The sequence below is a fragment of the Rana temporaria genome, chromosome 2 (assembly GCF_905171775.1).
Source record: "Rana temporaria chromosome 2, aRanTem1.1, whole genome shotgun sequence".
In the NCBI taxonomy this organism is placed as follows: Eukaryota; Metazoa; Chordata; class Amphibia; order Anura; family Ranidae; genus Rana; species Rana temporaria.
The window spans coordinates 465,458,506-465,471,347 of NC_053490.1; the positions used below are offsets into that span (position 1 = coordinate 465,458,506).

At 41.0% G+C, this 12,842-nt stretch overlaps 1 protein-coding gene across 1 annotated transcript in view; it reads left to right on the plus strand.

Moving 5' to 3' along the window:
* CLTRN (collectrin, amino acid transport regulator) overlaps positions 1 to 12,529 on the plus strand; it is a 63,049-nt gene extending 50,520 nt beyond the window's left edge. Inside the window, exon 6 of the mRNA XM_040338662.1 lies at positions 11,295 to 12,529. Within this exon, the coding sequence (XP_040194596.1) occupies positions 11,295 to 11,445 (151 nt within the window). The 3' untranslated portion in view covers positions 11,446 to 12,529. The remainder of the gene's footprint in view (positions 1 to 11,294) is intronic.
* Positions 12,530 to 12,842: the final 313 nt, after the last annotated feature.

Here is a 12,842-nt window from a genome sequence, read left to right on the forward strand (position 1 = left end):
TATATGTGCTAAGAAAGTCCCTAATAGATAATTTCTTGCAGTGATGCCCAGCTATGTTTCCACCTTCACCGCAAATAGTGCCTACACCGTCACCGGATAAAATGGCCACTCACCAAATGGACCCAGAAATCTGCCTTTGGTTCATATGGATAACCACTCCCTCTCTCAGGTTTATCAGCAATCAGTCAGGACGACGCATTAAGTTGCGAAATGCATAGAGGCTGCGGGACCATTGCCAGCTCGTCATGTCCAGTCTGAGTATAACGAGGCTGGGAACGCAGGCGACAAAGTGAGGCATCACACGTGCGGACCAGGACACACCCGTACATTTGTATACTCCTATTTACGGCTGGATTAGCTCAGTGCCTGCTCCCAGGCACTTTTACATGTGAGTGGAATAACTATATATGTTTTAATCATAATAAATTCTTTGATATACTACACCATGATAGTATTTTATATGTTATATGAGTGGATATAGAACGAGACTACAGCCAAAGCATTGGGAGTGATTGCTGATAAACCTGAGAGAGGGAGTGGTTATCCATATGAACCAAAGGCAGATTTCTGGGTCCATCTGGTGAGTGGCCATTTTATCCGGTGACAGTGTAGGCACTATTTGCGGTGAAGGTGGAAACATAGCTGGGCATCACTGCAAGAAATTATCTATTAAGGACTTTCTTAGCACATATACATATATTTTTTTGTATAAAATAATTTTTTCTTGCTTTCTTGGGGCACATTCAAGCTGTGGATTGTAACAGTAGCATATTTGAAATCTTTTTGCATTTATTTCACATTTTTTTTTGATGGATTGAGAAATTCATATGTTATAGTTTGGCACAGGGCACTGTATTGGTATTTATTGCACACTATTTGTTGATTGTTTAAACATTAATTAATAATCATAGATACATGTACATACTTTTTGTTTTTTGGGTAACAAGTTCACAGGTCATGGTAAAATGTTTATATAAGTTAGCGCAATACACTTCACAAATACACAAATCTAAACCCAACCTTGGAGGTTGCACTTTTTATTGCAGCAAGACTTAATAAGAAGCGCAATACTAATAAGTTAGCGCAATACACTTCACAAATACACAAATCTAAACCCAACCTTGGAGGTTGCACTTTTTATTGCAGCAAGACTTAATAAGAATGTTGATATTATCTTGGCGCCGGTAACACACACAATTTTTTCAGAAAAACAAGAAGCCGTGGGGTCCAAGAGCTAACAAGCAAGACCCAAAAGCCTCAATGTGAAGGGCGCCCCCGCTCAACCGAGTGGGGGGACGGCTGCGTCAGTTTTCAGTGGCATGGCAAACAGAAATCCAGGACAAGTGGGTAGTATCCACAGTATCCTTAGGGTACAAACTGGAATTTCGAGAGATCCCATCTTCTCAGTTCCAATGTTCAAGACTCTCCAAAGATTCACAAAAAAGAGGATCCTTCTTCAAGGGTTTGGATCACTTGCTGCCTCAAGGAGTAGTCACAGAAGTACCCCCAAAAGAGTAAGGTTCAGGTTTTTATGTAAACCTCTTTGTGGTCCCAAAACCAAAAGGAGACGTCAGACCCATCCTGGATCTAAGATCTCTAAATCGATATCTGAACATTCGCCATTTCCGAATGGAAACTATTCGATCCGTGATCGCCTCCCTACAAGGTGGAGAATTCATGGCATCCATAGACATCAAGGACGCATATTTACTGATTCTTTGAGGCAGGAAATTGGCATTTTTGATTGCTATCTCTTCGGCTAGAAGAGTATCTAAAAATAGCAGCTCTTTCGTGTAAAGAGCCTTATTTAATTTGTCACAAAGACAAAATTGTACTACGAACCCACCCGGCCTTTTTACCTAAGGTGGTGTCGCCTTTTAATTTAAATCAGGACATTGTTCTGCCTTCTTTTTTTCCGGATCCGCGGAAAGCGGAGGAAAAATTATTGCACTCTCTGGATCTAGTAGGAGCAGTAAAGGTGTATATGCAGGCAACCGCTCAGATACGTAAGACAAATGTTTTGTTTATTTTGCCAGATGGACCCAAGAAGGGCCAAGTGGCATCAAAATCCACCATTTCTAAATGATTTCAAAGTAATTATTCAAGCTTATGGTTTAAAGAACAGGATTCCCCTTTTTTCTGTTAAGGCGCACTCTACCAGGGCGATAAGTGCTTCATGGGCAGTGCATCACCAGGCTTCGATGACTCAGATCTGTAAAGCTGCAACTTGGTCTTCAGTCCACACATTTTCCAAATTCTATCAAATAGATGTGAAAAGACATGAGAATGCCGCCTTCGGGCAAAGTGTGCTGCAGACAGCAGTTTAGGGCTTCTTGTCTGCAGGCGGCCTGCTTGATCTGTGTCTCCCACCATTCATATTGAGCATTGCTCTGGGACGTCCCATTATGTAATAGCTCTGTGTCCCGTGGTGTGCAATAAAGAAAAAGGGATTTTTATAATAGCTTACCTGTAAAATCCCTTTCTTGGAGTACACCACGGGACACAGAGGTCCCCCCCTTCTTATGGGAACCTTTATTGCTTGCTACAAAACTGAGGTACTTCCCTGATGGGAGGGGTTATATGGAGGAGAACTGTCTTTAATTGGTTGTGCCAGTGTCCCATCACCGCCGGTGACCCTTAACCCATTATGTAATGGCTCTGTGTCCAGTGGTGTACTCCAAGAAAAGGATTTTACAGGTAAGATGTTATAAAAATCCCTTTTTTAGTTTAAAATAAGCAATTGTAAATTGCAATTTGACCATACATATTTTCTAGAGATTCAATATATTGATCATTCAGCCGATTCATTCATTCCTATGCTTCTTTGACCATATGACACTGCTGGTCTGAACAGGTAATATCTTAATGTCATGATATTTGTGTAATTACTGTACATTTCTAGTATGTTTTAAATAAAGAAAACAAATTCACAATTAGACATATACAGTACAAGGTGGTAACATAACCATTAACTCTCTCTTATATAGAGCCATTGGAGCTTCCAATCCTTCTATATTATTTCTCTTTTTTTAAGTCGTTATATATATGTAGGGGAAAAAAATGTCAAAATCCCCCCCCCCCCAAAAAAAATCCATATCAGGACCTTCAGGTATGGTATGGATTGTAAGGGGATCAAAGTATAAAAAAATGGCGCGCGGTCCCCCTAAAATCCATACCAGACCCTTATCTGAGCATGCAACCTGGCAGGCTGCAGGAAAAGGGGGGGGGGAACGAGAGGGGCTTCTTCCCCACAACCCTTGCCCAGTGGTTGTAGGAGTCTGCGAGCGGGGGGCTTTTAGCTGCAGAATCGTCTCATTTCCTACTTTCTCTTCAGCCAGAACCTCTGTCTTTAGGCCTGTTTCAAATCAGCGCTAACCCAATACATTATAAAGTGACAAGTTGGTGCTGCAACATAAGTAGCCTGATAATTCAGCTAATAACAATATGTATAAAAGAAAAAGTGTGCATCCCCAAGATAAAAACACCTTATATAAAAGGAAGTAAATGATGATAAAAACAGTGAAATTTAACAATGGTGAGATATCTAAATAAATGTCCATATAGTGCTCCACAAGGTGCAAATATGTGAATAAATACTCTTTGTTCACCCAGTGCTTCTGTTTAATAAAATCAATCACTTTGTGCCGCTTACCAGATTTGTTGGATCTCAAATTATAGAGATCAAAAGCGCTCAGACAGGAATCAACCACTGAGGGAATTCATCTCAAATTTATCCAGTGAAGGGATCCAATTTTCCTGCAGCAGTAAGATATATTCCTCACAACTACGGAGGCAGCCTTCTCCAGGTGATCTCCGCCAGTGGGAATGTCATAGGATGAAAGGAAGAGGCTTCATGGTGCAGTATGCCAATAAAATGTATTATAAAAAATAAGTAGGCACTTACATCCAAAATCCAAAACATCCAATGTTGATGAGGACAAAGGCCTCTTATCGACAACCCTGGCTGTTGGTTGTTGGGGTCTGCGGGCAAAGGGCTTATCAGAATCTGAGAGCCCCCTTTAATAAGAGGGCCCCCAGATCCCAGCCCCCACCCTATGTGATTGAGAATGGGGTACATTGTACCCCTACCCATTCACCTGAAAAAAAGTGTCAATTAAAAAAACACTACACAGGTTTATAAAGTAATTTATTAGGCAGCTCCGGGGGTCTCTTCCAACTTCAGGGGTCTCTTCTGACTTCTCCGTGCTCTTTCCGGTCTCTTCTCCGCGCTCTCATGTTCTTCTCCCGCTGTCCGGTGTCTTCTGCTTGGCCTCCTCGCTATCTTCTGCTCTTTTGCTAGCTCTTGCCCGGTCTTCTCCGTTGTCTTCTTCCCTCTTCTCTTCTTCCGATGTTGACACGACGCTCTCTCCCATCTCAGTGCAGCGTTCGACACAGTAGACCACAAAACCTACTCTTTCACCTTAAAGAAGTAGCTGGAGTCGCAAGGCTCTGACCTACCCTGGTTTGTATCCTTTCTAGAAAATCGTTCCCAGACAGTGAAACTAAGAGCCTTCACCTCTAAAACTCATGCAATTTCTTGCAGAGTCCCTCAAGGATCACCCCTGTCACCCTGGTGTGGAGAAAGCCTCTTGAGGGGGAAGGGGGCGAGCAGGCAAGTCAGGACACTCTCTACTTTGCAGATAGAGAAAAGAGCTGTGTGTTAGTGGGCATCCTGACACTCCTGCTCACCCCCTCCCCCCTCAAGAGGCTTTCTCCACACCAGAAAGAAAGCCTTGCATTACGGTGGTAAGTTACAGACAGAAGAACAGGAAGTGAGCATTTCTCAGAAGAAATAAGGACATTTCAAAGCAAAATTGAAGGATGAGGTAAGTGAAGGAGGACTGCACTAAGGTAAAGGAAACTATTTAGGGAAAAAATGTTTTTCCTTTACAACCCCTTTAACATCTACCTCCGCCCACTCCTTAAAATCATCAGCAAACAGGACCTGTGCTACCACTCATACGCTGACGACACTCAACTCTACTTTCACATCACCGGAAAAAAAGACCAATTTCACGGACTGGAAAATTACCTTGCATTAATCGATGATTGGATGACTAAGAGCTCCCTTAAACTCAATGGATCCAAAACAGAACTTCTTCTCCTCCATGCAAACCGAAAGACAAAAGCTAAGACTTCATGGACACCACCCACCATCCTTGGACAAACCATTACCCCGAGCACCAAAGTCAAAAGTCTCGGAGTCATCTTTGATTCGGAGATGTTGATGGATGCACAAATAGGATCAGTAGTCAGCGGATCGCACAATCTCCTCCGCCTGCTGCGTAGACTCGTCCCCTTCATCCCAGAAGAGGAAATAGCAGTAGTAGTTGGAACAATCATCAATTCCCGACTCGACTACGCAAACTCCCTCTACATAGGATAGGACTACCTAAATACCAGATTTCACACCTACAAGTCGTCCAGAACACGACAGCAAGACTGGTAACAGGGAAAAAACCCTGGGAATCCATCACCCCTTTACTGAGGACACTTCATTGGCTAACCGTAAAGGATCGGATCACATTCAAGACCCTCTGTCTCACCCACAAGTGCACACAAGGAAACGCTCTTCAATACTTATGCGAGAAAATAAAACACTACACCCCCAATCGCGCGATCCGATCAACCAACCAAAACCTTCTCCACACCCCCAAGTCCCACTACAAATCGAAGGGAGAGCATAGATTTGCAGTCCAAGGACCACGGCTATGGAACGCTCTACCCACGGACATCAGCATGGAGGAAAACCATCGGGCCTTCAGGAAAAAACTTAAGACCCACCTATTCTGAAGGATTAGGACGTCACTGGATGCAAAGCGCCTTGAGGCGATTCAGTTCGCATTTGTAGCGCTATACAAGTTATTCATTCACTCACAGTGCAACAAAAATGTTGCTTGGGATCTAGTTATTCTCCATGAGCTTGTGTACTCGAAAAAATGCTACAGTATTTTTTCTAACCACAGATTTAAATCTTTAGTTTATTCATAGTTCGTAATCAGTATAGGGTATTGTTCTGAGAAGTGATAGAGTTGGTTTCTAGTTATAAATAAAAAAATTCTCCTGTAATTAACAAAAAAAAGTCATGCTGGGTGCATAATTGCCATTTAATAGCTATAGGTCATCATAATTTCTTTCAGTGACACACACCATTCCAAGTTCAGAAAACACAATAAAATGTTATTAGGGTTAATGATTTCCGAGTGTAGGAATTACCACTAACTGTGTCATAAACACCTGAGATATGCATTATTCATGATCTTTGACTTTCTTATCTAGTGATTTCAGTGCACATGGAACAACGTCTTTCTGAACAATTTGTACAAGGTTCAAGGCAAAATAATGATGATATTAAAGCTTTTTTTTTTTACTTTAGAGTCTGTTTATAAGGACATTCATTTCAGATTTGCTAACAAATTCATTCAGCTGATTTATGAAGTATATTTGCCATTAATATTTGCTAACTTAATCTTCCCACTTAAACTATTTACCTACTGTATGAACACATGCATGTGTTTGTGCTTTCTGTTGCAATACTTTTTACTGGATTTCAAAAGGGGTTTACAAAAAAACATGTAACTAACCTATAGTATCTATTTATAAGAGATTCAATATATGTTTTAGGAAATACAAAGTTGGTGTTAGTAAGTAGCTTCTATGTAGTAACATGTCATTACATTCCTAAAGACATTAAGGCTGGGTTTACACCTATGCAAATTGGATGCGGCTTATTTTAAAATCTATTAGTTTCAATCAGTCTGGTTCACATATGTGCATTGCATTCGCAATCCGCTTTGCCCAAAAAACGTGTGCATTTTCTAGGCAGTGCGGTGCGAATTGTAGGCACATATTCTTCTATGGGAACGCATCTGATTCGCAGATGCGTTTTGTTGTGAACAGGCATTCTCTCCCCCTCCTCACTACACCTTCCCCCTCTCCCTGCCCAGCTGATCCGCAGATACAACGGAGAGGCATCGCTGAACAGCTGCTTTTTCTCTGCGAAGCTGTTTGCACCGCACATGTGTAAATCCAGCCTAAAGCTGAATTTCATTCCTTTTCTTAAAGGGGTTCTAAAATCAGAAGGTTTTTTATCTGTGCAGTAGCCCCCCTAATATGTAACTAAGCTCCATTTCGATCCAGCAATGTTGCACAAGAGTTTTGGCTGTCGAAGGACTCTCCCTCCTGATTGGCTGAGACACAAAGCAGCCGCCATTGGCTTACGCTGCTGTCAATAAAAGTCAGTAAGCCAATGAGGTGAGAGAGAGGGTGGAGTGAAGTCACGGCTCCGTGTCTGAATGTACACATAGAACAGCAGCTCAGCTTGGATGCCCCCATAGCAATCTGCTTGCTGCAGGGGGCACTTGGCAGGAGGGAGGGGCCAGGGGAGGTGGCAAGGAACCCAAGTAGACGAGGATTTGGGCATTTGGGCTGCTCTGTTCAAAACCACTGCACAGAGCAGGTAAGTATAACATGTTTCTTATTTTTAAACAAAAAAAACACAAGACTTTAGTATCACTTACAGTCTGTCTGTGCATGGATGCGATCCTGTGCATTGCCACCTAAAGGCAATGCAAAGACAAAGGCAGGCAGGCCATACATGAAGCGAAAGGAAACATATTTGCTTGATTCCCCCCATCAACACAGACAGTGTTGGCAGGGGAATTCCTCCTACAGAGCCATTGTATTCTTCAGGCGGGGTGGTTGAAGCTGTCCCTGCCTGGACAAGACAGTGATTATTGCTTGGGGCTATACCATCTGCTAGCGATAATCGCATGTAAAATTTGTCAGGCTGGTTGTACCCAAGTTGATCGATCAATCAATTTGGTACATTCAGCCTGCCCATACATGGTTCAAATCTCAGCCGGATTCCTGCTGAACTGGCCGAGGTTTGAACTGTCTATGGCCCGCCTAAGTTGCACATCCTAGGAGATGCTCAGACACGCTATGGGGTCTCTCACATTACTGGCAGAGACCCAAGCTGTTTCTGCACATACCAGGAAGATTTGGTGCATGCTCAGACACATCTCCCCATGACATGTCTTTGCATGTGTCAGATCTCGATTCAAGATGGTGACCTGAGAGAAGAATGGTGAAGGGAGAACTTTGTCTGCAAAGAAGACAACGATGGACTCTATGGACTAGTATGTATGTTTTGTTTTTTTATATTTTATATAGGGACATAGTTTCTTTGTTTCACAAGTATTAGTTTGATTAGATAGGATTAGCTTTGTTCCAGTGTATTTTCAGAATGGATTTGAGGTCCCACGGCGAGTCATTAGAACCATACCTTCTAGAAATTTTCTATTTTGTCATTGAGGTGGATTTACTAAAGGCAAATAGGCTGTTAACCTTGTAAGGGGAGTTACTCTTTACAAGAGAAGTCACCCCAGAGCTTAGGGAATGAGGTGAAGCTCTCCTGACTTCCATCTTGCAATAATGTGCAACCAAAAATACAGTTAACAGTTAATAAAACTTCAGCTTATCCAGTAAGCTCTGGGGAAAATTCTCTTGCAAAGCCAAAACGCTCTATTTGGCTTTAGTAAACCAACCGCATTGAGAAAGCAAATTGTTTGTTATTGGTCATGATCCAGGGCAGCTTTGCTTTAGAGCTGAAAAGTCTGATTTCACTGTGCACTGTGGACATCTCATTATTTAGTGTATGATAAATAAGTATTATGCCCTGTACACACGATCACTTTTTGTCATGAAAAAAAATGAAATTTTTCCAACTTCATCATTAAAAATGATGTTGCCCACACACCATCGTTTTTGAAAAATGATGATCAAAGTGACAGCACTCTTAAGGGGAAGTTCTATTCGTCTTGAGGCTGCTTTTAGCTGGTTACTTGTTAGTAAAAGACGATTTGTGCTTTTTTGTCTGTTACAGTGTGATGAATGTGCTTACTCCATTATGAATGGTAGTTTTACCAGAACGAGCGCTCCCGTCTCATAACTTGCTTCTGGGCATGTGCGGGTTTAAAACTTCATTTTTTCCCACACACGATCATTTTTTATGACACAAAAAATGTCATTTTAAAAAATGACATAAAAAATTCAAGCATTTTCGAAAAAAAAAATTGTCATTTTTCAGAAGACATAAAATTACATTTTGCCCACACACGATCATTTTAAATGACATTTTTAAAAATGTCATTTTATTTCATCACAAAAAGTGATCGTGTGTACAGGGCATTAGTGAAAGAAATAAAACATAACTTTTTGACAGGTGCATGTGTGTGTGTTGAAGGAGTTCTCTTCTGACTATATTATTCCATGTTCCCACACGATAGATAGTTACATAGTTACATAGTTAGTCAGGTTGAAAAAAGACACAAGTCCATCTAGTTCAACCATAAAAAAAATATATATAATATCATACAATCCCATATACCCAATTCTATACCCACAGTTGATCCAGAGGAAGGCGAAACACCCCAGCAGAGCATGATCCAATTTGCTACAGCAGGGGAAAAAATTCCTTCCTGATCCCCCGAGAGTCAATCGGATTTTCCCCGGATCAACTTTACCTATAAATGTTAGTACCCAGTTATATTATGTAGATTTGGAAAAGAATCCAGGCCTTTCTTAAAGCAATCTACTGAGCTGGCCAGAACCACCTATGCAGGGAGTCTATTCCACATTTTGACAGCTCTTACTGTGAATAAACCTTTCCGTATTTGGAGATGAAATCTCTTTTCCTCTAGACGTAAAGAGTGCCCCGTGTCATCTGTGTTGAATGTAAAGTGAATAACTCAACACCAAGTTCACTATATGGACCCCTTATATATTTGTAAATGTTAATCATATCCCCCCCTTATTCTTCTCTTCTCAAGAGTGAATAAATTCAGTTCCTTTAATCTTTCCTCGTAGCTGAGTTCCTCCATGCCTCTTATCAGTTTGGTTGCCCTTCTCTGCACTTTCTCCAGTTCCCCGATATCCTTTTTGAGAACTGGAGCCCAAAACTGAACTGCATATTCTTTTTTTTTTATAAATCTCTTTATTTAAATTTTCTTTTTTTATCCATACAAAGAAATAAGATCACACACATAAATTACATTCATATTTTACTTTACTAAAACTCCAATGACATTAACATTGACCTTATTCCCAAAACATTCATACAATATCCTTTCATCCAATGCCATTCATTCTTCTTCCTCCCTCCCCCCCCTCTCCCAATGGTGTGATTATCTCCCCAATTCTCCCCTCATCCTGACGCTGTTATAGGGTTCTCTATCCAGTTTGCCCATATTCTTCTATATTTCTCCCCATGTCCTCTATTACAATATGTCTCTCTATATAATATCAGGTTGCTATTTACTAAATTTTTCCACTGTGCTATTGATGGGGCCTCTGTTTTTTTCCAATTTAGCACTATTACTTTCCTGGCATAGAATAGTAGCAGGCCTATCTGCGTTTTCCTTTCTTTTGAAATAGCATTACCCTCTATTAGTCCCAAGAGACAGATCTCTACTTCTTGTTCCAACCTTACAGATGTCACATTTGCTATCATTGTCAAGATCTCGCTCCAGAACGCTGAACTGCATATTCTAGATGAGGTCTTACTAATGATTTGTACAGGGGCAAAATTATATCTCTGTCTCTGGAGTCCATACCTCTCTTAATACAAGAAAGGACTTTGCTCGCTTTGGAAACCGCAGCTTGGCATTGCATGCCATTATTGTATTATGATCTCCCAAAACCCCCAGATCCTTCTCCACTATGGATCCCCCCAGTTGTACTCCCCCTAGTATGATGCATGCATATTCTTAGCCCCCAAGTGCATAACTTTACATTTATCAACATTAAACCTCATCTGCCACTTAGTTGCCCAATTAGATAGTGCATTGAGGTCGGCTTGTAAATTGGAGACATCCTGTAAGGACATTATTCCACTGCATAGCTTGGTGTCATCTGCAAAGACTGAAATGTTACTTTTGATCCCAGACCCAATATCATTTAAAGATATTAAAAAAGTAAGGGTCCCAGCACTGAACCTTGGGGTACACCACTGATAACCTTAGACCATTCAGAGTAAGAATCATTAACCGCTACTTTCTGAATTCTGTCTTTTTCTATCCATTTACAAACTGATATTTCCAAGCCTATATACTTTACCTTACACATTTGCCACGTGTGGGGAACTGTAACGAACGTTTTTGCAAAATCCAAGTATACCACGTCCACCGCGACCCCTCTGTCCAAAGTTTTACTAGATAGATAGATAGCCGTTACTTGATGCATTTTATTTGTAAATGTGTTTGAGTAAAATATTTATTTTCAATTTTCTACAGAAAGAAAAAAGTATCTGAAGCTGAAGAACCTGATGAAGCTGAAGACAAGATGAAACCTGCAGAAACAAATGAAAATGGAACTCGTTGCGAAAACGTACATATTTCTGGAGGAGTGGACAATGCAGGCTTTGAGGATATTACTCCCCTTTAAATTGGAATATATACATACACGTTATACCGATGGACACGTACAAACGAAATATCTGTGGTTGTACAGAATATTGACTATTTAGGTTCTCTTGCAATAATTCATGGGTGAAATAACAGCTGCAATTGTAAAAGCAAGATGACTCTGAGGGTAACAAGTGGAGGGTGATGGGCTACTGTCAGGTAATGGGGATAATAACCTTATGTCACGTTGTATTCCAAACAATACAAAAGTGACAAAATTACCACTTTGTACCTTTTTCAATATGTGTGCTTTGTACAAGGTAAAGCTGTTAAGAGTATATAAGATTAAATACATAATAGAGGCTCATTTATATGGTAACTAGTAGCCTTATAATGGTTCTAAAGGTCCAAGGTTTTTATGCATTAAGTTAAAAAAACATCTGTCTTCAGCCTCCCCCCCCCCACAGCCCCCCTTATGTTTATCTGAGACCGATCTCAATCCAACAATGTGCACAAGTGCGCTTTCTCTCTCCTTACCGAGAGCCTTTGGCTCCTGTTGCTGTCAATCACAGCCAGTGAGAGTGGGAGGCTGTGTGTGTCAATAGACCCACACAGCACAACTCAGGAGCGAGCCAGCCTGAGTACCCCCATAACAAGCAGCTTGCTATGAGGGCACTTGGTGGGGGGAGTAACCACAAGTCTGGGGCCCCCAGAAGAGGAGGATCGGTCCTTCTCTGTGTAAAACCATTGCACAAAGGTAAGTATAACATGTTTGTTATTTTTTTTTCTTTAGAATCACTTTAAATCTGTTTATTGTCACTCTGACGTTAGGTAAGTCATTAAAGTGGATCTTTTACATTTCTATTTAAGTGTATCACAGCTCAAAAAAGTGACGAATTGTTATCCTATGTGAAACATTGATAAATATTCGTTGTGAATAAGCAGTACCTTGAAAAATCTACATTTTGGCCTAAATTCCTCCTAAATAAATAGCAATGCACTTCATTGCATGTGACTGTGTCTGTGTCTTGGCATTCCTGTGCATTAAAGTGCACCCGTATCCAGACTATGGACATTACATTATTTGCTTATTAATAACAACCAATAAAAGAGCTTTAAAACAAGCCATCCCTAAGCTCTCTTGCTGATTGTAGTGTGAAGTAATCAAAGCAGAACTCTACCCCCCCCCCCTCCTCCTACCCAACATTATTAATAGCGTTTTTTGTTTGGGGGCCATTTCTTGTTTCTTTTCATTTTTTTTTTCAGTGGCTTGACTCCCTGCTGCCATTCTGAACTAGGCAAGAATGACGTATCCGGCTCCTGCAGGTTCCTGTGATATCTCTGTCATAAATCACTGGAGACAATACACAGAGCAGCCAGAGTTGTATCACACGTCCTCAGAGGCTAGGCTGCCTGAACCTGGAATGGGCAGCCAGT